This window comes from Phoxinus phoxinus (genome assembly GCF_949152265.1).
Source record: "Phoxinus phoxinus genome assembly, chromosome: 10".
In the NCBI taxonomy this organism is placed as follows: domain Eukaryota; kingdom Metazoa; phylum Chordata; class Actinopteri; order Cypriniformes; family Leuciscidae; genus Phoxinus; species Phoxinus phoxinus.
This window is the reverse complement of record NC_136885.1, coordinates 19,008,834-19,035,997: the sequence shown is the minus strand read 5'-3', so window position 1 is coordinate 19,035,997 and position 27,164 is coordinate 19,008,834. Positions and strand designations below refer to the sequence as shown.

General features: G+C 42.0%; 1 protein-coding gene across 1 annotated transcript in view; it reads right to left on the bottom strand.

Annotated features, from left to right (window-relative positions):
* The window catches only part of efna3b (ephrin-A3b), a 57,662-nt gene extending 33,228 nt beyond the window's left edge, over positions 1-24,434 (bottom strand). The window contains exon 1 of the mRNA XM_079627036.1: positions 23,661-24,434. Coding sequence (XP_079483162.1) covers positions 23,661-23,767 — 107 coding nt within the window. The 5' untranslated portion in view covers positions 23,768-24,434. The remainder of the gene's footprint in view (positions 1-23,660) is intronic.
* Positions 24,435-27,164: the final 2,730 nt, after the last annotated feature.

Below are 27,164 nucleotides of genomic sequence, written 5' to 3'. Positions count from 1 at the left end.
GGTGAATCCCCCTTACACTAGCATGCTAGCAGGTGGCGAAATCTCATTTGAAATTCCAGCACTACAAGGTTAGAGTGTGAGAAATCCCATTTGAAAATCTCTCTTTGCACGGTTAGTTGGTGATTTCTGCTTCACAAATGAGGGATCTGTCGAACATGGCATTTCAATATGCTCTGAGGGCTTTAAGCCTAGTCTTCTACCCAAAGGGACGTGGCACTACGTTTGCCTCAGGCTAGCTCTTGCTGGGCTCAGATACTGGATTTATTGCGGAGATATGTGTTGACAAGCCATTACCAATCAATCTTCACACAGCTATTACAGGTTCAAAAAAAAAGAAGATTTGGGACTTTTTTATTGTTGTTTTTTTTCTAAACAGAGAATTAGTAATATTAAAATGCATTATGTATGATGCAAAACATTAAAACTTAGTTTACCCTAAATATATATTTTCTCTCATTGTTCTAAACCTGTATATACCTTATGTATATGTCTGTATATTCTTCAGTGGAAAAGTATCAGAAAAGAGAATATTTTGAATAACATGCTTGTCGCCCTTTTAATGCACTTGTAACGAAGCTTCAAAATAGACCAGAAATGATATAAAAATTAGCCACCATAATGTATATGTTTGTCAAAAAGATTTTTTTTAATAATTATTCACAAAAAAGTCACATTCACAATTGCCCTAGCTCTTCTTGAAGCATTCATAAAATAAGTTTTTTTTTATATTATTGGATCACAGCAATAATTGATTGATCTGGTTCACAAAATCGCAAATGATTCATTGAAGAATTAGACTGACTGATTCAACACACTGACTCGCAATGGTTCCTAAACTAAGAGCTTACTGGAAGATTATTAGTAAATACATTTTTAGTCACATAGGACCATTTGAAATAAATACATATTTTACTTCCTGTATGAAGCTTGAAAGCTTTAGTGTAACTTCCTACAAAAGAGCGAGCAACACTATTCAAAATATCTCATTTACACCAAACGCATACATGAAAAAAAAAAACATTTTTGAGTGAACAACTAATCTTTTAATTTAGCTGCATGAAAGCAGGTTGGCAAAATCAATCAATCTGGTAGAATGTTAAGTCTAAATGGATGCAATGAGGTTGATTTCAGGAGTCTAGTAGTTAGATCCAATGTTGCTTTCAGCAGTCTGGCAGACAGTATGCACTGGGAACTGCTACGAGTCACAGCTTGCAGCTGGTATTCGTTGACCTTGGACTCGCTATAAATAGCAAACAGGTGAAAAATCCCGTGTGAGACTCTTCTGTTATGTGGTTAGCCGATGACAGAAAGCACAAAAACCACTTAAGGATCTTCTCCCAGGCTAACAAGCCAGCCTCACATCAGCTAGAGACGTGTGTTCCAAGGTCCAAGTCCAAGGCCACTAGCTCCCATCTGTAGTTACTATGTTCTTGTGTGACACTGCGGTGAAACGGGACCTTACTTCATTTGTTAGCAGCATTAAGGTATGTATGGGCTCAAAAAAAGTGTGCTCTGCTATATGTAGTTTTAATTGTCCCAATGGGAGACAGCTGTAATGCTGACTAGGACAGATATAAATCAAAGAACTGTGCAGCGCTAGTGACCAGCACTTTCTGTGTTGATTTAAGCGATGTTCTTGCTCAGCTCATCCAGTTCTCTGTTCACCCCATTCACCCCGCCAGCAAAAATCGCATCAAGCAGAGACTGTGACAAGCTTCCCCCGTCTTATTGATAATCTAAGACGTGTCTGATGGGTGTAAACAGGAGGAGGAAGGAATCTGCAACAGACGCCCAATAACAAATTAGAAATTCACTTCTAATTATCAATGACAAAGTTGCCGGTGGGAAACTCACATCCCTGATGGGGCGTCGCTACGCTGTCGATTGATTCCAACTTCAAAACAAGACGCCAATGCCCAGTCAGGCTCTGAGAAAAGTTTATCACTAATTACGAGTGACAAAGCTGGGTTTTGGGCCCACCTCCAACCTCTCATTCCAACATTAGTGCTGTCTTTGACTGGAGGCTGGTGTATAATTATGTCAAAGTGGCGTGTCAAAACCAGAAAATATAAGCCGATTCCGATACGCTCCATTCAGTTACCCAGTGATGCCAGGGTCTCTGTTAGTGACAGCTCTTGCAGCTTTACACTCCGTTAACTTGTCTAAAAAACACACATGCGCTTTCACACACACATACAGCCATCATATAGTAGGCAGCCAAGTGAAACTTGTAATGGTTGAGAGAGGCTTTTATTATGATATGTGTATCTGCAGCTGTGAAATGGACTGGGTAATTAATATTGAAACAATCAGACTGTAACAAACATATTCCACTGGCCACTTTTGCAATTAATACTGTTAATCTTTCAGGTGGTGAGCTATCAAGTGTATGATAGAGTTAGTGGTTAGTAATTTACACTACTCACACTATTTATACAACAAAATTAAAGGACACATCTAGTGACACGTGACTACATTACAAGTGTATGGTTAACACAGCTCAGTTAGTCCCTTATTTGGTCAACAGTTAAGCCATCTGAGCGCAAAAACATCTTTCTATAAATTGCCTAAGTAGCTGCTAGCAACACAGTATATATATGCTAGCAACACATATATATATATATATATATATATATATAGTATTTATATATATATATATATATATATATATGTGCTAACAGCACACATTGCAAGGAGTCTAATTCATTATTTTATTGTAGATGTAGTCAAAGTCGCTGATTTTTTTGGGAGGTATGAAATGGCTAAGCTGTGAGCTTCTTATTTTAAGGTTAAAAAGGGAAATATTTAATTTGACATTTTAAATTTTGTTAAAATTGTAAGTGTTATTTAAAAGACATTAAATACATTTTAAGGCTAAATACAGATAAAGTGATTTTCTGCCATTTCTAATCAGGCACAGAATAAAAAAATACCCATAAAAAAAGTTCTCAGCCATTGCCCCAGGTATACTTTTGATAAAGAACAAACTTTGCAAGAGTTAAAAAAGTATGTTCTATATGGGTCATATGAATTAAATTTGGACGTACTACATCCGGCATGTTGACACTGTCACATGCATCACTTCACTGCCATTCACAACTGCTGTCCCGTGGCCTCATAGGATAGTACAGTATCCATTTCAATGCGCACTTTAGAATGTTGTCGGAAGTAGTAAGTCATCCGAGTACTTTTCACCTAGTTTTATGAATACTATCATTTCTGCCATACTACTAATCTCACATACTGTTTTTTGCCTACTAAAATTAGGGAAGTAGGCATATGCAGGGATACATTCACTGGGTCACGCACTAGCCAAGCAACTGCCATTGAGATGAATGGGAACGCTAACATAAAGCAAACAGAAATGGTAAATTCAAATGCAGCAATATAAAAGTCCAACCCAATGTTTGACATGGTAATGTATTTAAATCTGCCGACCCCAAAACTGGACAAAGTCAAATCTCTGCGTCATTCACATCCACTTTGTCTCCGACCTACTTCATATGACTGACTGAGAGCGACAGGCGCACACAAACAGCATATGGTCCGCAATGCTGACTGTATATCACTGTGGCAGTGTCACATGAGAGTTCAATCTAATTACAATTGACCCACATTATAATTACAATTGATTGGCAGTCAGGCCTCTCTTTCGCTCTCATCTCGCCCCGTCCTGACTCCAGACTACCCCCCCCCCTCCTTTCCCTCTTTTTTTCCAGCCTTGTCCACTCTCGTTTCAACTATTCCAGTTTCATTCAAATAAGCCAGAGTCTGAACACACAACATACAATAATACCGATATGCTACACACCACAAAAACACTCACACAGCTAAAGCTCAAAATGTAGCAGAGAAGGATATTATGTAGATTAAATAGATGAAAACACTGAAATATTATGATCAAGTAATGTATTCAGAGCGCACCGTGCATATCTTAAATTGCACGCACACACAGACACACACACGCACGCGCGCACGCACACGCACACACAAACACACACACACACACACACACACACACACACACACACACACACACACACACACACACACACACACACACACAAGCTTTTTGCTGGTCTGCTGCAGTCCCAGTGGAATTATACAAGACCCCTGCATGTTCCAGCTGCTGTACATCACATCCAAAATAATGACCCCAGGCTCCAGAAGCTGTGTGTGCGAGCCAGGCCATGCACATGTGTGTATCTGCATAATTATGTATATGAGCTGTGAACATGAATGTTCCTGTGTGAGTGTAGGAATACACACTTGTGCACAAAATTACACGTATAACCATGATGCGCTTTGGGTCACATGCATGTGATTGAGTGTAAGTATATGTGTGCACATGCATAATGATGTGTGTCAACCATATTGTAAATGTAAGCGCTTGTTGCTCGGTGTGAGTGTGTGAAAAGTATGTTCGTGTCATAGCGCTGCAGAGTGTTGTCAGCTTGCTGTCATTTTGAGCCTCAGATAAGACCCAATCTCATAGCAACAACATGCCATCCCTCTATCCATTTCTCTTTCTACCCAGCTCTGTTTTCCCTCCTCTCTCCCATCTCTCCTTTATCTCCCCATCCTCTCTCTTTCTCCACTCCCCCTCCTCTAATGAACCCTCTCCTCTCCTCCCCTCTCCCTCTCTCAATTATATTTAACTCATGACAGCTGTTAGAAATATCTCCTCAGACCTGTGACAACTACAATACTGAGGAAACTGTATATTCAACTTTTAAATGAGTTTACCTTCACAGAAGTGTCTGTGCGTGTCTATAGCTTTACTGTTTATATGCTAATTTTATTTTCGACTGTAGCCTACAGAACGGGCTGAGATTTATACAGTTACGGAGTGTGCTATTGTGTTGCGTATCTGAGTTCACATACGTTCGTGTTAGAGAAACACTTACTAGTATTATTAGGGAGATTTGTGCTGTTAATGGAGAACCAGCAATGAAAATTAATACTTGTATGTGAGAATTTAAAGTACATTTCCAAAGGGAAATTTTTTATTTTTACAAAGAATTTCCTAATTCAGAGTACGTAGCCCACATGTAACTGGTCATAATGGAAAATAGAAAATGGAATGGTTATATTACTTTTTTCGGGTTGAGTGGTGGTCGTTTCGCACTCCCCTATCGCATGCGAGCAGAAAAAACACACTTGCAACTTTGAGCCGGCAGGCCACCGGACGCGGCGCCAGGGAGTATCGCGTGGTATCAGGTCTCGGAATGTAAAGAATTGATTTACAGCAAAAATAAATCTGCTAAAATTCTATCATTATTGCGCTCCCTCACGCTGTTCAAACCCGAATGAAGATGACGTTTTAAGAATATCCCATCTGCTTTGATGTCGTTGATCTACTAGCCTCTGATATCTGAGAGTCGCCAACAAGTTTTTCGACAGAGTTGTCAAATATCTATTCCGAAGCTGTAGGGGGAGCTCTATAGCGAAACCTGCGAGCAAAAAGCGAGAATACAGCGAAGAAATTCCCGAAACTGCATAGCCCTGCTTTAAAAACGTTTTTTAGTTTTTAGCCGCAGGAAATTATAATTTTGATGTTTAAGTTATGTCACTGAAGGTGCATCGGACACAAGCATAAACACAATGATTTGAATAAAGTTGTTTATATACACTGGTGTCAAACTACTATAAAATCAGTCGCTGGCTGCTGAATTTAAAGTTGAACAGTGTTTCAGAATAATTTTTTAGCTTAACATCTGGTGTATCCTAGAGCCTTTCAAAGACAGAACCATTGACAATATTTTAATTAAACAGGTTGCTTTGAACAGTTTTTGCAAAGTTACTTAAATGAGGGGAAAATGCTGTTTCTTGGTCAATTTCGACAGCTAAAGGTTTGTTCGCTCCAAGGGTGATATAACTATACTGGTATAGGTGTAAAATAATCATTCGAAATATAAAATAATACCACAGCTATAACAATAAAGACACAGAGAAACTATATTGGTGGAATTACTGTCAGAACTTTTTTTTCCATCAGCTGATGAATAATAAAAAACATTGACAGCCAATCAGAATCCATCCAAGAGCTCAAGCATTTAAAGCAGGAGACGACAAAACTGCAGCGCGTGCTTAGAATAAACAGAACAATATTGTGCGCTGGTGTGGACTCTAATGTTATCGTTAGTTATATTTATAGTTTGTTCTTGGTGTGAATGGGCCTTAAGAAACAAGGTCAATTTCTACTAGCCTACAATTAAAAGCATTGACTAGATATTTGACTTTTAACTGGGTACAATTTTTACACACTACACACACTTTAACGATGTAAGTAACAAATCCTTTGAAATTTACATTGTTAATTAAAAGTACGACTACAAGTCATACAGTACAGTACAGTACAGTACAGTAAAAGTACAAATTCCTAACAAAAATATTTACAGTATATAGTAAGTTGTAGTTACAGTATGTATAGTGCAATGAAGTACTACAATAACACTTTACACCTCTGTGTTGCTGACAAAACCGTGGACTCATATGTCAGCACAGAATTAAAACTAATTTTGGCTAAATAATTTTTTTTTTTTTTTTACCCGTACTTAAAACTTAGAATCAAATTATAATATTATTATAATCAAACCCCTGACAACCCACAAAAATCCTTTGTGCACTCTCTTGCTACCTTTCATTACAAAAAACGAGTCTGCATTTGCATGTGTGTGCGCGCACGTGTGAGTAAACCCAGAGTGGAAGAAGAAAAGAGCTCTCACTAGACCCCCCCCCCCCCCCCAACCCCCAACCTCCATCTTCCTCTTTATAAATACCTACCTGTGTTCTATTCAATTCTTCTTTTCTAGACATCTCCTTTCCTTTCTCTGTCTTTCTCCCGGGATGTGACACAGAATTCTGTTAACTGCTGTGAAAATGCATTTATTACCATAAGCCTGCAATGCTAACAACTACTCTTCCCCACACACTCAGACAGTGGGACCTGCAGTAGGGCATTGATATTCTGTGCAACCACATACAGGCAAGAGAGGATTTTGAAGTAAAGACTTATGTACACACACACACACACACACACACACACACACACACACACACACACACACACACACACACACACACACACACACACACACACACACACACACACACACACGCGCACACACACAGAAACTGGTTTATTTCACAGAATCTGGTGTACATTCTGTATTTTATGGATTACATGTGTGCAGGGTGGAGTTACTCAGTGTTACAGAAAAGAAGGCCAGTCAGACAGAGAATGCTTTAAGAGGTAAATTGATTTAAATGCAATGAGATGGATTTTGGAGGAAAAAAAAACTGTAGGCCTGTCAATTTAAGCTATTCATTTTAATCTATTAATCTTTTTTACCATTAATTTTTTTTACCAAGCTACTTCTAGAGGGCAAACGTTGATACATTTTAAAAAATATTCTTTAATAATCTTGCATCTTTATTTTGGGGCTTTTTTCAGCAAAACATGAACTTAAATCCAACTAATTAGATTTATTAACTGACATATATAAATAATTAGATTAAAACGTCAAACTATTGACAGCCTTAAAAAAATTGCCATACACAAACAAAATCTTGAATTAGACACAAAAACACATGCACACACACAAAAACGAACACTCATCAGTGTGACATAGAGACCCAATCCTGAAGCACAGTCTGACATTGGCTGATAAAAAAGGCCATTATACAAGGTCATAATTTAGCTTGTCCATTTAAAATCACTCCATTAAAATCCATGATGTGCACACACACTCAAAAAAACCACACACACACACACACACACACACACACACACACACACACACACACACACACACACACACACACACACACACACACACACACACACACACACACACACACACACACACACACACACGCACACACACAGACACACACACACACACACACACACACACACACACACACATACACACCAACTTTCGCTAATTCTCTAATTATGTTCATGATTATGGTGAACAGGGCGCACTCGTGGCCTGGCTAATGATGGCTTTAATGGCCAAAAATCCCCATTAAAATCCCCATTCCACACACACACACACACACACACACACACACACACACACACACACACACACACACACACACACACACACACAGAGAGAGAGAGAGAGAGAGAGAGAGAGAGAGAGAGAGAGAGAGAGAGAGAGAGAGAGAGAGAGAGAGAGAGAGAGAGAAGACGCAAGTAAACACACAAACACTTATTTAAAGCCTAAGCGCTCACAATTCTCCATTAAAAATTAAGTTATATGCAAAGGGGAATATGGAAAAACTGTGTCATGGGAAGCAGCAGCTGTGATTTTTTGTCTTTCATTTTCTTAAATAAGAATTGGAGTTTGGACACTCATTCTTAGCAGTAAGGAGCTATTTCTCCATGAACTGACACTGAAAAAAATACTTATGTTATTGTAGTTTGATTTAAGCATATTAAATAATATTAAAATAAATAACCATTTCATTTTACCTCACAAAACTATTTTGAGTGTAGCTGTAAGAATAGTGTTCTATTCTTATCATGTTTGATATGTCTTTAAATGGCAGAAATATACTATTATACTATGTTATTCCAGATGTTCAATGCTCACGTTAATGTTCATGTTCAACCAATGACTGTTTTCAAACTGGTTTCCCTAAACACTCGTTCCATCTGCCATTGGTCAGAGTCAGTGTTGCTATGCCAGCCTGGTCAGGATTCTCAAACAAACAAAGTTTTGAAAGCCCCACAGAGCCACAGTGTTTACACTTTTTGTGAGAATCAACCAACAAATGGCTTACTTATAGTTGTCTCTGCATATTAAACTGCGAGAAAGTATTTTAACATCCAAAAACAAAACAATTACACACTTCACCTTAAGGCACTGTTAATGCAGGTCTAAATCTCTGACCTCTACCACCCTTTAACCTGATGTGTTGACAAGAAATAAAATGAAAGTGTCATTTAACCACTGCTAAAAACCCAGATCACGCGTCGGTCACACTAAACTAACACGAAGCAGCATTATAACCTGTTTGAAAGTCTCTGCTTTTCAACCTCTTCACGTTTACATTTGCATATGCAATACTTTCCGAATTAGCTTGTCTGTCTAGATTAGAGCTACTCGATCTCCTACTTGTGCACTTCTGTGTGTGTTCAAATGGATCACATGAGCCAGTTGTCTTTTGCTGATGTGAAAAGAGGGCAGAAAGCCTCCAAACACCCAATTTTACAGAACACACACAGACGAGGATATATCCTGCTGTCATATGTCTGTATATCACTGTGTACGCGAGTCCCAGGCAGCATTTCACTATATGTGTGTGTGCGTTTAAATGCTTTGAAGCCTGTCTGTGTGCAAGATAGCTGTTGTTCTGTGTGTAAGAGCTCGAAAGAGCAGAGTAACAGGAGAATCAGAGAAAGACGGACAGAATGAAAGACTCCAAATGCTCTTTTTCTCCTCTATTCATTAAGATGAGATGACTCTTCCATTGAGCGATTCACCTCCATCAGCCTGCTGGATTTAAATGAGCGGGAGTCACGGCTCTTCCTGTTCAAATCACAGACATTTACACTGCTCACTTCCCCTTCTTCAAAGGACACACACACACACACGCACACGCACACGCACACGCACACGCGCACGCGCACACACACACACACACACACAAACACACACACACACACACACACACAAACACACACACACACACACACACACACACATACACACACACACACACACACACAGAGACCACACACATACACTCAGAGCAGAGGGACCACACAGACAACCATACAAACTAATTTATTAGTGCGTATATGCACGTTTATGTCTGTGTGTGTGTGATCTGAAGCACACTTATTATCTTTCTCAGCTGAAAAAAAGAAGAAGCTTAAACCAGCCTAAAATAATTGTTTGCTGGTTTTAAAGGGGGTTTGGACATCTGCCAGCTGGATGCTCTGATACACTTAAAGCGAAATCGAAGAACGAACTGGTGTGACGTCATTTCGAACAAAATCAGGCCAAAATAACGTTTTTTTACATCCTTGAAAGATCCTACCAAAGCAAACTATCTAGAAAAGTTTACACCTTGGAACTTCTTTGACATGGAAATCTTCTCTGGTTCGTTTTCAGTTGTTCATTCCGTCGAGGTCAGACACAAGTAAAAACATGAACACACAGGAGAGCTGCTTTATAGAAACTGAAATTGTAATTTTAACTGATAGTGACACTGACACTTTTTTAGTGTTTAATACTGAAAAACTGCTTGTTAAAAACAATAAATTGTATAAAGTGACATGATTGGACGTTTCTCACCACTGTCGTTTTTTGTGGACAGCATAGGGATGTTTGTTAACAGTGTCACATGCCTGTCCTGTCTTGTGCTGCACATGGGTGTTTTGTTATTTTGGGCCATGTGCTCGTGTCATTGTCTGATCCCTCCCCCTTGTTATCTGATTATTGTTTGAGTTCATCCACCTGTTCCCTCCTGATTAGTTTCCATTTTTAAGTCCCCTCTTGTTTGCAGTCTGTGTCGGTACGTTGTCTAATGTTTCCTGTTCCCCGTGAGTCTCCTGTAAGTTTCAGGTTCTGGTTCTGGTTCTGGTTCTGGTTCTGGTTCTGTTTCTGTATTTGTTAGTCATGTTTTCCCCGTCGTGGGTTTTGTTTTGTGTTTGTTTTCTTTTGTAATTAAAACATAATTCTCCTGCACTTGAGTCCTCGCACCGCTTCACTTCTTACCATTCCGTGACATAACGTACCGACCACATGAGGACTCAGCGGAGAGGAGGTGCGCAACCAGTCTCCTGTTTGCAATGGGAGCGGATGCTCCAATTTAAGGAGCTAGTCTCCCTTCGTCAGCAGGGGATGGAGGTGAGAGAGTTCAGCCGGAGGTTCAGTAGCGCAGCTGAGGGGCTGAACCTTGGCGAGGAGGCTCGAAAGGATTTATTTAATCATGCGCTTGACGAGCCAATGGACTGGCTGATCCGAAGAGCATTTGATTGGGTCAATTTTGAGGCGATGGTGGAGGGTCTCATTCGCCATCGGGAGAGAATTGCCAGGCAGGTGGTCCCGAGTTCGGTGGTCCCAGTGCCGGTGGTCCCAGTGCCGGTGGTCCCAGTGCCGGTGGTCCCAGTGCCGGTGGTCCCAGTGCCGGTGGTCCCGAGTCCGGTGGTCCCAGTGCCGGTGGTCCCAGTGCCGGTGGTCCCGAGTCCGGTGGTCCCGAGTCTGGTGGTCCCGAGTCCGGTGGTCTCGAGGCGGATAGTCCGTCGACGGCGGAGGAAAGGAAAGGCCTCTTCAACTATTTGTCCGGTGGCTCCTAACCCAGAGACCATCCCGAAGGTGACTGACATCCCTGACGCACCGCTCAGGTGCCTCGCCCTGCCGGCCCCACCCGAGCTGCTCGCCCTGCCGGCCCCGCCCGAGCTGCTCGCCCTGCCGGCCCCGCCCGATCTGCTCGCCCTGCCGGCCCCGCCCGAGCTGCTCGCCCTGCCGGCCCCGCCCGAGCTGCTCGCCCTGCCGGCCCCGCCCGAGCTGCTCGCCCTGCCGGCCCCGCCCGAGCTGCTCGCCCTGCCGGCCCCGCCCCAGCTGCTCGCCCTGCCGGCCCCGCCCCAGCTGCTCGCCCTGCCGGCCCCGCCCCAGCTGCTCGCCCTGCCGGCCCCGCTCCAGCGGCCTGGAACGCCTTCCGATCTAGAGACGGTTCACGTCACGTCTGCCACCGAGCCTGTGTCTCTGGACAGGATGACCACCGCCGAGCCTGTTCCAGTTCCTGAGGAGCCGGTGGTGTCTGTTGCTGTTCCTGAGGAGCCGGTGGTGTCTGTTGCTGTTCCTGAGGAGCCGGTGGTGTCTGTTGCTGTTCCTGAGGAGCCGGTGGTGTCTGTTGCTGTTCCTGAGGAGCCGGTGGTGTCTGTTGCTGTTCCTGAGGAGCCGGTGGTGTCTGTTGCTGTTCCTGAGGAGCCGGTGGTGTCTGTTGCTGTTCCTGAGGAGCCGGTGGTGTCTGTTGCTGTTCCTGAGGAGCCGGTGGTGTCTGTTGCTGTTCCTGAGGAGCCGGTGGTGTCTGTTGCTGTTCCTGAGGAGCCGGTGGTGTCTGTTGCTGTTCCTGAGGAGCCGGTGGTGTCTGTTGCTGTTCCTGAGGAGCCGGTGGTGTCTGTTGCTGTTCCTGAGGAGCCGGTGGTGTCTGTTGCTGTTCCTGAGCCGGTGGCTGTTGCTGTTCCTGAACCGGTGGCTGTTGCTGTTCCTGAGACGGTGTCTGTTGCTGTGCCGCTGTCGCCCGAGTGGTCGTCTTCGCCCTGGTCGTCTCCGCCATGGCCGCCCGAAGGACCTGCCCCGTTCCGGCCGCCTGCACAGCCGGATCCGCCCTGGCCACCTGAGGGAAGGTCTCCGCCGTGGCCGCTTGAGTGGTCGTCTCCGCCGTGGCAACCCGAGTGGTCGTCTTCGCCGTGGTCTTCACCGCCGTGGCCGCCCGAGGGGTCTTCACCGCCGTGGCCGCCCGAGGGGTCTTCACCGCCGTGGCCGCCCGAGGGGTCTTCACCGCCGTGGCCGCCCGAGGGGTCTTCACCGCCGTGGCCGCCCGAGGGGTCTTCACCGCCGTGGCCGCCCGAGGGGTCTTCACCGCCGTGGCCGCCCGAGGGGTCTTCACCGCCGTGGCCGCCCGAGGGGTCTTCACCGCCGTGGCCGCCCGAGGGGTCTTCACCGCCGTGGCCGCCCGAGGGGTCTTCACCGCCGTGGCCGCCCGAGGGGTCTTCACCGCCGTGGCCGCCCGAGGGGTCTTCACCGCTGCGGCCGCCCGAGGGGTCTTCACCGCCGCGGCCGCCCGAGGGGTCTTCACCGCCGTGGCCGCCCGAGGGGTCTTCACCGCCGTGGCCGCCCGAGGGGTCTTCTCCGCCGTGGCCGCCCGATGGACTGCCGGTTTCGTCCTGGTCGCCCGATGGACTGTTTGCTTCGCCCTGGTCGCCCGATGGACTGTTTGCTTCACCCTGGCCGCCCAATGGGTCGTCTGCTCCTACCGTCCCGCCCTGGTCTGTCCCTCCCGTCCCGCCCTGGTCTTATGGAGCGTCTGGTAGCCGCTCCGTAGGGAGGGGGTAATGTCACATGCCTGTCCTGTCTTGTGCTGCACATGGGTGTTTTGTTATTTTGGGCCATGTGCTCGTGTCATTGTCTGATCCCTCCCCCTTGTTATCTGATTATTGTTTGAGTTCATCCACCTGTTCCCTCCTGATTAGTTTCCATTTTTAAGTCCCCTCTTGTTTGCAGTCTGTGTCGGTACGTTGTCTAATGTTTCCTGTTCCCCGTGAGTCTCCTGTAAGTTTCAGGTTCTGGTTCTGGTTCTGGTTCTGTTTCTGTATTTGTTAGTCATGTTTTCCCCGTCGTGGGTTTTGTTTTGTGTTTGTTTTCTTTTGTAATTAAAACATAATTCTCCTGCACTTGAGTCCTCGCACCGCTTCACTTCTTACCATTCCGTGACAAACAGTAGGCCTATGTCACTTAAAAGGTGTTTCAAACTTACTTTTACCGCTGAGCAAAGAACGAATCTGTTTTTTTCTTAAGACGTATAGGGAAATTTGGCGGCAAAGGGGAGACATGAGCCCTGTTCTACTCTTTGAGGCATTACAGATTAGAAATGGCCATAAATTTAGAAAACCAACTTCCAGATAAGGACTGAATCATGGCCATTTCACAAAAAGAGGGATGACGAGACCACAAGAGATGGCGTTTCTATGTAAATAATTTGGCTGTAATAAAACACAGTGTTGTGAGGCGAGAGCCGGTGTTGTTCGTTTCATCATCATGAGTTGTAGTAATGAAAGGTGTGTCAAATCTGGCCTGCTTTTGAAGTGAATAATTGGAGACTGGAAGAAGCTCGAAATACACATCATTTCCATCTGCATTAACATCCTCCCTGAAGTACGAAACAGACCCCCTCCTGCCGCTGCACTGTCAAAAATAAAAAAGTTGAGAAAACTAAAAATGTCATGGCGACATGACGAGACTACAGAAAATTAAGAATTGTTAATACCAAACAGCATGCTGTGAATCACCAACCCTTAACAAATCAACAAAATTGTTCAATATTAAAAATCGTAGAATTTTCAGTTAGGCTAGCTGAACAAACATCCTGGGGTCTATTCTTTGTATCTCGCTTAATACATCTGAGATTATTTGACGGATGCCAGATCTTCTAACCGTGGTAACTGATCTCTGGATCATTTGGTTCTTCAAACGGATTTGCAGATTTGATTAAGGATTAAGTTGCCTGAGATAACTGCACGTTCTTGTGTTCACTGGAGAGGGCAGATATATCGATACTCGAAACCATGATCAGCAATTCAGCAACGTAATGACATCACATTAAAATATCACACACCTGGCAAAAAAAAAACATGGTGAATTTCTGGACCTTTCTAAAGAAAAAAGACAAAAGACCAAAACGACATAAAATTCATAATAGATAAATAAAATATGTAGTTTTTTTTTTAACATGATTCTATTATTTCAGGATTTCGAAGTAGTATTTATATTAGTACTGATAAAGACTTTACATTTTTAGCAATTCATTTTATTTTACCTGTGAAGCAGATTTCTTATGTGACAGCATTAATAAAAGTTTCTTAAGGGTCAAGAACATTTTTCTAATGGCTCAGCAGACAACATTTTTTTTACTAAGTCTGCATCTCCTGCGCTGCATCAAGCCACTTCTAGAATTCCTGTTCAAAAGAATGCACACCACAGACTAACTGTACATCATGTGTGTAAGACTCCAATAAAATTATTATTCCCTCACAAATACATCTCTCAGTGAGTAAAACTGTCTGTCTATATTATTATAGACAGGCAACATTCTAATTATATTATTTTCAAATACATTTTTTAAATTATTATTGTTCCTGGTTAAATAAGGTCTTGAACCTCATTGGGCTTGTGCGCGGCATCTAATGCTCTTAAATGGTCACAAAAGGCTTGTTTCATAAACATTCTAATATTTGTTAGTTTAAATAGATGTACAAAGTAGCTACCTTTATGTATGATAATACTTGGAATACCTGGAACTAGGGATTCACAAAATATGAATTGGTTATCGACTGAGAGATATTTTTTATCTATCATTATCAGACAATATACTGTAGTATTATACAGTATATGTATTGTGGCCAATACTAAGTTAAATAAACGTGCATTTCTGGCATGTTTTTGCTCACTTTAATGCTAGTTAGTCTTTAAAAAAAATATTTATTAACACTGTTAAATGTAATCTTGAGCAAATCTTAAAATTCACTTCACTTGTAGCATTTAACACAGTTACTTTGAGTTTTTACAGTTTAATTTTAATACTGACCATTTATTAGTTATTGACCATAACAGAACAATAATTATCATTAATCTGTATATGCCATACTTTTAAAATATATATCAGTGCATCCAAAAACATGATGGAACTAATTCCAAAATGCTCATAAGCACAACAATTCTTTATTGGATTATTAAAGTGTGCCAAGACTGCTGGGATCACTGCTCCCATCATGCTCTTGGAGAGTGTCACACAGTTTGGAGATGGGTAATAAAGAAAGAAATGGTATTCATAAGAATTAAAAAGAGGAGACGAAACGAAGGTAGGCTAAGCCACAGAAGGTGAGAAGAGTATTAAAAACATTAAATGAATAAACAGTGTGATTATGACTAACTAAGTAAAGACGCCGTTATAGAAAAGAAAGAGCGTGGAACATCTTCTTACATGGCATCCCCTGCATTCATTGCAACCCTCACCGTGACGAAGAATAAATAAACAGAAGTGATTGGTGTGATAAGTGGATGTGGTTATGCACAACTGCCTCATTCATCAACCTCAGTTGAACTGGCGTTATTAATTAAGACTGCTGCTCTTCACATAGATACAAACATCATAAAGCACATCAGGCGCACACACGCACAGACCAGCTTCCACTCAATGATAACGCAAAGTTGATGAACGAGAACCAGGTCTTCTCTGTCACTTAGATAGATCTCTCCGTTTACTCATGAATATGCACCGAGCAATTTGCATATGCAAACCTCAGACTGTTATCTGATTTATGAGCTTTGCTGTTCAGTCTTTTCATCCACCTGCCAATCAAATCCCTTGTTTATGCATTGCTAATGACAATACAGGAAATAAGCAAGTTGGCTGCTTATCCTCAAGATTTTAACCTGCGCACAGCGTGAAATCAGCTCACCTCACCTGAACCAACCTGTAAGTGTGAGAGCCATCTGCACGACACCTGGACACACCTGTGCTCTCTCTTGCGCGCGCACACACACACACACACACACACACACACACACACACACACACACACACACACACACACACACACACACACACACACACACACACACACACACACACACACACACACACACAGGTCATCACTTTACTGTTTATTACTGTTTATTAATGCAAGCTATGCAATTATCTGCTATAGAGTTTCCTATAGTCTTACATACACTACCTTTAAATACACTTAAGTTTGGGGTCTGAAAAAAAATATGATTTTTTTTCTTTTTGAAAGAAATGTATTCTACTTTAGCAAAAATGCAACAAATTTATTAGCATATTATTACATTACAATAAATATATTTGTTTTTTAAAACAGAGGATATAACTACAATTATTTTGTTAAATTAAACCTTTAGTTGAAATCTTCAAGGTGCAGGCTGAGGGAACATGTTCATAAACTTTCATGTATAGGTGGCATATATTATTCATAAGGTTTTTGAACACTATTGCAGCTTTAAAATGTACTAATATTATTAAGCAGAGAAAAACTCGTTCTGACGCTTATTCAACTAAAGAATGTATTAAACAAAGTGTAAACAAGACCCCTTTTCTAGTTTTAGCGCCTGGACAGCGATCCAACCCCACTTCACTGCAGGAAGTTGAGTAACAGGACACAAGTAATCCTTTCAGAAATTGCACACTTGATGCTACTAGCACATCTGAAAGAAGTTTTAAGGGTCTGAACCCACTTGAACCCCAAAAGGAAGGAAGCCAAACAAAAAAAGTTAAATGTACATATTACTTGTATACACTGATGAGCCAAAACATCATGACCACAAGCATAATATGCTGTTGGTCACTGCGTGCTGCCCAAACAGTGTCGACCCGCCAAGGCAAGGACTCTACAAGACCCTGAATGTGCCCTGTGGTATCTGGCACCAAGACGTTAACAGCAGATCCTTCAAGTCCAGTAGGTTGCGAGGTGGAGCCACCGTGGATCGAAACTTGTTGGTCCAGCACATCCACAGATGCTCAATTGGATTGAGACCAGAGGAATTTAAAGGCCATTCCAAGGAAACACCTTGAACTCTTCATCGTGTTCCTCAAACCATTCCTGGGAAATGAGTTCAGTGTGGCAGGGTGCATTATCCTGCTGAAAGAGGTCACCTCCATCAGGGAACACCCTAGTCATGAAGAGATGTTTTAAGTTCACATGAATGGCCAGACTCAGGGTTTCCCAGCGCAACATTGGCCAGAGAATCACACTCCCTCCACCGGCTTGTCGTCATCCCACAGTGCATCCTGGTCCCATTACTGCCTCAGGCAACAGCACACACTTAAGGCCCTGATATACTTCAAGCGAAATCGAAGATCGAACTGATGTGGTGTCATTTCGAACAAAATTACGCTAAAACGCACTTCGTTTGGAGTTCGTCTTGGGAGTTTGAAACAGCTTGCCAAATCAAATTTTCTGGAAAAGTTTGCTTCGGCTGGTAAACACCTTTGTTCTATTGTTCCTTGGCAATTACGTAATATGTAGGTGTGCGCGGAGGCTCCGCCTTCTTTCACATGGAAATCTTTTCCAGTTCCTTTATCCTCTCGAGTCTGTTGCGAACAGATGTCCATGAATGAAAATGAAAAAGTTGTACATCTGATGAAACGATACAATGACACTGTTTTTCATGTTTAATATGGTAAAGCTACTTGATTTTAAGGTTTATATAAAGTTTTTATATAAAGTCCTATATAAAAAAATGTGACGTGACTTTACAAGAGTGCTGAATTGCAGAGCTCGTGCTAACATATCCAGATTGCTATGATCAGATGCTTTCCTTGTGCTTTATTAAATAAATGCTTTTTTATCAATTTTGATGCGTTTTTATTTTGCTACCGAGAAGAAAGTGCTGTACATATATGCATATTTATCTAACTGTCGCTCTCAGCAGTGTGCGTGTTATCAGATGTTTGATAACAGTATATCGCTGCTCACGTATTTCGAACTTTGTTTTACCCCAAAACAAAAAAGGATTTCGCCGTGAGTATATCGGAGCCTATACACTGCCGTTCACGATGTAAAAGAAAACGGGACTCATTGGACTAGGCAACCTTCCTCCACTCCTCCAAGGTCCAGTTCCAATGCTCACATGCCCATTGTAGGTGCTTTCGACGGTGGACAAGGGTCATCATAGGCACTCTGATTGGTCTGCAGCTACTATCATTTAAATTGTGTGACTTTTGTGCCACAGTAGGCCTACACCTTTTGGATCAGACTATACAGGATATCCTTTGTTGCCCTTGTGCATCGATGAGCCTTGGGCGCCCAACACCCTGTCACCGCTTCGTCCCTCATCGGACCACTGTTGGTAAATTCTCACCACTGCTGACCGGATGCAACCCTCAAGTCTTGCTGTTTCAGAGATACTCTGACTCAGTCGCCTTGCCACAACAATTTGGCCCTTGTCAAAGTCGCTTAGATCTTAATTCCTGCCCATTTCTCCTGAATCCAACACGAAGATTACAAGAACTGATTGTTTGCTTACCATCTAATCTACCCAGACCTTAATATGTGGCCTTGTTAGGAGATGACCAACAATATTCACTTCTCCTGTGACCGGTCATAATGTTTTGGCTCATCAGTATACAAGTGTATTTAAACAAGATCTTCAAATATTTTAGTACCTAAAAAATGTACACGCTAGTCAGAGCATGCAGTTTTACCCAGCGGTAAATAAATGTCCAAAAGCAGAAATCACGTTCGCCTGAAGTGTATTCCTGAATACATTCATGATAACTTTCTATATAGACTTACATATAAATAAACACATCACGAAAAACATTAAAGCTCTATAAAAGGTGCTTATTTCTAAAGTTTCAAACATTTAGAAATAAATCATTTTTTTGTGAAGAGCAAGTCATCTGAATGTTGTACACTCACCCACATGAGATTTGTACACATACTAGTTTTCTACAAAAACTGTTTTAATTATGTAAGGTGTGGGTCAGTCTCCACGTTCACCATGTTGAAATGACGTGTCCCGCTGTGTTTCACTAAGCATCTGAGAGTATCCTCCTCGTGCTTATCTACTGAAGCGTCAGCCAATATGCCATATCTAGTAGTTTGGTGTTGCGAAGAATGAAAATTAGACAATGGTACACAATTATTATCGAGCTTTAGCAGCGGAGACAATGGGAGAATCAGTACCTGAATGGCTGAAGAAGCAGTAAAGGTTTGAAGACAGAAGACAGAAAGAGAGACAAAGACAAAAACGAGTGTAAACATCTGTACAGCATACACAAAGTGGAAAGATTTGATGATGGATAAAATATTCAGTAGTGATGCCCAAGTTGCTTATTTTTTTAGTTTGACAGGTAAATTAATTAATTATTGTGTAAACGCTGTCTAAAACTCATTATTATCAGTCTAATTTACATAAAACTCCACATTGAAGAGGTGTGTGGTATCCGTACTTAAAGTAGCCTACAAGAAGAACTGCGATGATAACACTAGCTAAAGAACTTTTAAATGTAATCTAATTTAAATGTATCTTGTACCTGGTTTAACCTTTAAAAATGTCATTCATAAAGCCTAATGTGCTAAGGTTGATTCAATCACATTTCATTTTCAATCATATTTTGGACTTTGACAAAAACAAACTTTGACAGTTTCACCCAACACTGATTTGTAGTTTTAATGCGTTTTAGCAGTCGTGTTAGAGACTTTCTGTTCAGTCCAGGCTGGTGTTTTCTACTCGTGTTCTGTAATTGTGCTCTAACAGAGCGGAGATGTTCACCCCTGGAGTCCACACACACTTTACCTCTACTAACATTGCACATGTGTTCACAGTGCTTTTTCCCCATTACATACCATAGTGTTCCCTCATGTGACTGTAATCCTTTCGTCAGCAGATGTGTGGAAAACCAGCAGTTCGTATATATGCATTTATTCAACTCTGTTTTCTAATTATGCATTTGAGGGGGTTCTGTGTTTTTTCCGGGACACGCATCACTGGAGCGAGAGTGTAGGGCCGTTAGGATCACTGCCCACTCCACGCTCAGTAATTGTCTGTGTGTGTGTGTGTGTGTGTGTGTGTGTGTGTGTGTGTGTCTGTGTCTGTGTGTGTGTGTGTGTGTGTGTGTACGCGAGCTGAAGGTACACTCTCAGCTATAACTCTCTTAGAAGATGAATGAGGAGGCAGTGGTCTGGTTGCTTTGTTTTCGTTTTTTACCTCATAGCCGACGGCGCCTCGCTTACTGTTTACACCAAACGTGCTCTGCTCGAAAACAAAGACGTTTAGTTGTAGAACACTCACACACGCGCTCTGTATCACACCCCCGAGTCAAAACACTATCCAGAGAATACTAGCTTGTTCTGTGTAGTCCACGGCGAGGAGAGACAGAGTGACTGTGCAGCTCTGACTGTAGACCCGAATTAGGCACACTGACCACAGCTATTAGCATGCTGTGCTACATTTAGGCTCGGACTCCCGAGAATAAGCGGACATATAGCTCGACATTCAGCAATACAATGCTTAAATATCACATCTCTCTCTCTCTCTCTCTCTCTCTCTCTCTCTCTCTCTCTCTCTCTGCTGTATATCTAGGCCAAGCTGAGGTAACAGGGTGTCATCAGTGTTGCAGAGCAGTAATGAAGAGAGAGGGAAGTCTACACATATAATGCTAGCTTACAGGCTAATTTTCCCATACACTTTTTTTAAAAACCAAAACAAAGTAGGCTACACACTTCCTTGAACACAAAAATAATGAGGAAAACAGTAGCTCATAGTAAAATGGGGTTAATGTCCACACTTTCTACTGTGCAGTGGGCCGAAAGTGTGTAATAGCATTTGCTGTGGAAGTCTTATTAAAAATAATCCTTGAAAATAAGCCAGTTTAATTTGGTTTTATCACGTAGCATGTCCGCCCCGTGCTGCTACCGATGCTAATGCAGTTCGACAGCTCTCTCTATGGGGAAACTGGGTGGAAGAGGCACTTTTCATTTCTCTGCACAGTGAGAACTCTTGTGTAAAGCTAAAAGCACATGGAGGTGCAGATATAATGTAGAGCTAAACACCAAAGGCGTAAGCTGGCCCACGCAATATCGTTGCTGTTTTATTAAATATTTTGACTATCGCTTCCAGTTATCAATAAGTAAGACTGTCAATTTTACCATGAATTTTCTTCAAAATCAGAAGAATCAAAACGTTTAGCAAATTTTGCCTCGCTGTAAGTATGTGTAATTAACGTCAAATACAATACGGTCACATTGTATGATTTTGGCCACAAAGGAAGATTTTGGGGATCGTTAAATATTTCCCTTTTGACTCAAGGCCTCCATTGTCCAACAAAATGTTCAAGGTATATATGATGTTTTATTAACAAGGTTCGGGAGGAGCACGTTCAAACGATCTATTCAATCAGCACAAGAGGAGGCCTAATATATATATATATACATACATAGCCGACTCACCAGTTACTATTGCAGACAAGGGATATGGGTATGGGTGGGGGTGGGGGAGTACTGTGGGTTTGGGCCAAATTCCGAGCTCGGAGCCCACCCCTCGGACAGAACACCAAATACGTATACTCTTTATTCTGATTATTTGAGTGTGAACTTGTGAGATATATATATATATATATAATTGATTAATAATATAGGCTATATTAATTTTAATAAGTAATCCTATGGCCCTCTTAGAAGTTTGCTGAGGCCCCCTAGTGGGTCCCAGCACCCTGATTGAAAACCTCTGAATAGAGTCTTTAACACTATTCAGACTGTAAATGTTTGCATTTGCATGGCTCTACTGGGATTAATTAATAGCATTCATTAATAAATGAATTCAGGGAGGACGTTCGAGTTCTGTCATCCTTTGACCACAGACATTACAGTCACTCACATGGCCAAACTTAAAACAGTGGCAATATAATGATCATATGGTCCTTTGAATAAAATATGAATTGTAATATTTCTATATACAAAGGCCCAAACTGCAACTCGAAGAGGGGCAAAATAATATCCAGGGGGTGTCCAATGTCGATTTTAGGATCATAAAAATCATACAATGTGTGCCCGGCTTAAAACAGGCTCCAGATTTGTATATAATCACTGTAAAATGTGTGAAGGGTGAGTGAGTGATTGAGATTTAGATAGGAGTACCTGTAAATATAAGAGGCACTCCTCCGGCAGGTCCATGTGTTTAATTTGATTTTGATTTAGGCCAAATTTGTATGCTGTCCCAATCTACTTATTAGTGTGAACAGTACCTGTAAACTAGGTCAATTCCTGCATTGTTTCATAGGTTTTAAAAACTGGTAGTGCCAGATGACAAACTAATACACCAACACACCCATCTATCTGCACCGTTGCTCTAATTTACCGTTCAGTCAGACCATGACCTAAACACCTCAGTCATTCTAATGTGTGTGTGTGTGTGTGAGTGTGTGTGTGTGTGTGTGTGTGTGTGTGTGTGTGTGTGTGTGTGTGTGTGACAGTGAGAGATGCTGAGATTGAATGGTGTCACAATGCAGGCATATTGAGGTCATTTTGAAAAAGTGCTGCTAATTACAGCAGATGGAATGAAAAGAAACTGGGGACTATACACTGGGCTCCATGTATGATGCTGAAAGAGGGAGGAGAACGGAAAAGCAGATGTAGACTCCCTGAGAGAAACATACAGGAGTGTGAGTGAACGGAGAAGTTATGGAAAGAAACACACAAGGAGGAGAGTGAGAAAGAGATTCCGTGAGGACAAAGGTGAAAAATATTTCTATCATGTACAGCAGATATGTAACTGTACTAGATTCATATTTGGGACAGAAGTCACTCCTTGTCATGTCAGTACACACATCTAGAGTTTCAAGTGATCGTTTCCATGTTTTCTGGCCGACTTTGACACTACCATCGAAGCTTGAGGCATAAAATGGTAAAGCTGCTTTGTGTCAATTAATTTAGTTAAAAGCAAATGAAACAAAAACCTCAGATGAGTAAGAATTTGAACCAATTTGAGGGACTACAAAGCACTACTATTCAACAAACATCTATAGTTGTTTTCAAGATCAAAGTTAATAAAAAATCAATCACTCCTTCTTAAAAACAAATATAAAAAAACGCTTGCATTAATTATGGTCATACAAAAAGATGCACAAACACTCACATTACACACAAACACTTCCCAAAAAGCCCCTGTCCTGATCTACTGATGCACCTGCTCCATATGGGAGTCCCAATAAATAGGTAAACTTCTAAACTGGTTTCAAAATAGTACATATTTGGTTTATTTTTGGTAGGCTACTCTCCTGGCTGAAAAGAAACCAACAACAAAAAACCCACACATTTTAAAGCATTTTTAAAAATCTGTTCGAATCTATTTTTGGACTTAGCTATTAGTGGAAAAGGGACGATAAAAGCTACTTACGATATGTTTGAACTGTTCCAGTGTACCGCGTGCCTGGCTGCAGTCACGAGGTCAAAGTTCGTGCAGGTGAGCGTCAGAATAAAAAAACAGAGGGCGAAGAGTGCCATAATCCCTCGATCTCTCGCTTTTCTTCCCAGTCTTACAAGATCTTCTCACCCCACGCGACTCTGCGCTGGAACCATCCCGTTCGGTAAAGAAGGACAAGAAGAGATGCGACCTAAAGCGCAGCTCGCTCAACTACTTAGATATGGGTTTTCGCAATCTATATGTTATATTAAGTGTTTAAAAAGTCAGAATCCATAGCGAAGATCCCCTCCCTCTGTCCCCATGGCGTCAACCCCAATCCAATGGTCCGATAGGAGACCACCACTGTTCGCGCGCTGATGGCTCTCCGCGGACGGAGCAGGGAGATGCAGGCAGCCGGGTGGTGTGAGTTTAAATGCGGGAAAGAGAGATATATGTCCACCCTGTAGCCCTGGAGAAACTCGTGAGATAACGAGGCTCCTTGATTGTAAAACTATATTCTCTTTTGTTGATGCTGCTCGTGAGATCGTATCTGGTTGGATGCGCATGGAGAATCCTGCGCGCGGCTGCGGGATGTTTCACACTTACAATTGTGTGACGAACAAGTGCTCGAGCGAGTTTTATTCGCTCTCTTTGGCCATATCCTCAGCGCTCTCTCTCTCTTTCTCTCACTCACACACAAACACACACACACACACACACACACACACACACACACACACACACACACACACACACACACACACACACACACACACACACACACACACCAGCGCGCGCGCTGTTTGGTAGGCTGTGCTCGTTCAGTCACCAGCTCCGCCTCCTGCCCAGGACAAAAGCGCGCGTCCGTTGGCTCTAGCTCTGAGCTTTCGTCTTTCAGGGATGCTTTCAGACAGCTTCTCTCGCGACGGAGGAGAAAAACTTTATTTTGTATATGATAACTAAACAATTACGACGGGTACCGTTCCTAGAGCAGTTTTAATTACCACCACAATCCTCTTACTGTCTGTCAGAGTGCAGTGCTTTATATCCTATTATCCGCAAACCTCCATCCTTCTATCCACACCTGCTCTCTCTCTCTCTCTCTCTCTCTCTCTCTCTCTCTCTCTCTCTCTCTCTCTCTCTCTCTCTCGACAGTGTAAGTCTTTTCTAATATGGAATAATTATGGGAAATCCTCTTAGGATGGTGAATGGATTGATGGATTGCTCATCTCTATCTCTGTCCTTCACTCATGGGATCTACTCATCCACACACACACAGGATGTTGAGCTGATGTTAATGTTCATATGATAGTAATCAGTCTCGCTTGATCATGTGCCACGTGAGCCTTCCATAACTATACACACACCTGTACACACAAATACTATCTATCTATCTATCTATCTATCTATCTATCTATCTATCTATCTATCTATCTATCTATCTATCTATCTATCTATCTATCTATCTATCTATCTATCTAATGTAAAAAGTGCTATGTAATATTTATTCACCTACATGAACATCGATCTCATGATGCCTTAAGACATGTTGCCTTGGTGATACTCATGATAGTTTTTGATTTTTTCGGGTTTTTTCCTAGAATGAGAGAAAGCGAGTGAGCGAGAGGAAGGAGAGGGTTGCAGGGCAGGGATAGTTGCAGTTTGCCTCCCGTCTGCTGGGAATGAGTTGGTTAAGCAGAAGTCAAAATGATTTATTGGGAGAAAAGGAGGGAATAGAGGGAGAGAGGACAGTGAGAAAGAGAGGAAGAGATTAGGTGTCATTGGGGAATCCCTCTGTCTTTTTGTCTTTTCCTTCTTTTTGTTTTTTTTACTATTTCTCACCTGTCTTTTCTCCCTGCCCATTTGTAAAGCATCCCCCCCCCCACACACACACACACACACACGCACACACACACACACTCGCCAGCTCCTCCTGTCTTCGCCCTACACCCATTGTGTCAAGCTACATTGACTCTTTCGAAAGCTATTTCTGTCCTCCTTTTGTTCGTTCACTCTCTCGTGATCTACCTCTGTCACCTCTTTGTGTGCCTCACTCTCATCGGCCTGCCATCCTTCTCTCCGCCAGAGTTTCTATGGCATTGACGAAATATTGCACTCCTCTTTTCAACAGTCGTTCCGTCGCCCTGTCAGCACACAAGTTTTTGGACTCAAGTAAAAAAATGTAAATTGGTACAGTAAGTCTAGAGGAAAATAGTCCTTCTTCAACATCCCCTTCACACACACACTCTAAGATTCCATGTATTTTAAGTATGTTGCAAATTGAGTTTGAAATTTGCAATCATAAATAGCTCCTAAATTGTAATATTCAAGCAAGTCAGTTGTGCACTCCCCCTAGAGTGAGAGATTTACATATCCTTTCAATTCCATCCTCTTTTTTTTTTGCATTTCTTTATTTATGACAATTCAAACCATTTTATATAACCATGACAGGCCATTGTCAGTTTTCATAAAACATCTTTCATTTGCAATACTGCCTCCCAATTCAATTGTGTCTCTCTGTCTCAGGAGCAGATGATGAAAAATGGTAGTGTATCATTTTCAGGCCCCGTGACACCGTGGCCCTTATGACATTTAGCTCGGGGAGTTCCTGCTCGGCTCTATCTGTCACATGGCCGGTTCTCGCTCTCAAATCCAATCTCCACACACTCATAGCCTTCAATCTAATAGAACATTCAGCTCTTGCCCAACTTTGATTTGCTTTCAGAAATAAACTATCCAACTAAAACACAAACACATCGGGCTATACGGCTGACCTTATGACACGGGAAGTTCTCTGCCTGTGACTGGGAGGTGACGCGGCGTCACCGTCACGCTGGAGACATTGGGCCAGAATCGAATAAGCTCTGTAATCTGTTGTACAACAATGTAGATTTGATATGCCTGCATTTGCCCACATTCCCAAATCTCATTTAAAATATCACACCATTGGAATCTAGCACATGTGAAATGGCCATTTAAAAATATTCCACATGAACTACAACTGTGGTCAGTTGCAACAGAGAATAATAAGCTTGGGGGTGGGTGGAAAACTCATTTGTAGTAAATACAATTAGCATAAACGGAGCAACTCCAATAGGGCCCTCACACCATCAGTGCTCGGGCCCTAAATATGATATTAAAAGCAAGTGTGCAGTATTGTGAATACATTTGAATCTTGTTTAAATGTCTATGTGGCATTTTTAATATGCTTTAAGACAAGCCACGCATGTGCAAATTCATCAGTCAACACTATTGCTGAGTATTTTCTTCTCAAAACTGCAGTGTAGTCTCAAAAACATGGTTTGAAACAAACATGTAACCAAAGTGTTTCGAAGGATGCTTATTTATAGAAGGCAGCTGTCTGTCTCTGAGATGGTGAATGGTAACATGGTTTGTGTAACATTAACAACACATTATTAGCTGTTTGATTGTAGTCAAGTCAAAGGCTAATCATATCTATTACTGTTATGTGTCCGACATTGTAGAGACTAGAGCATT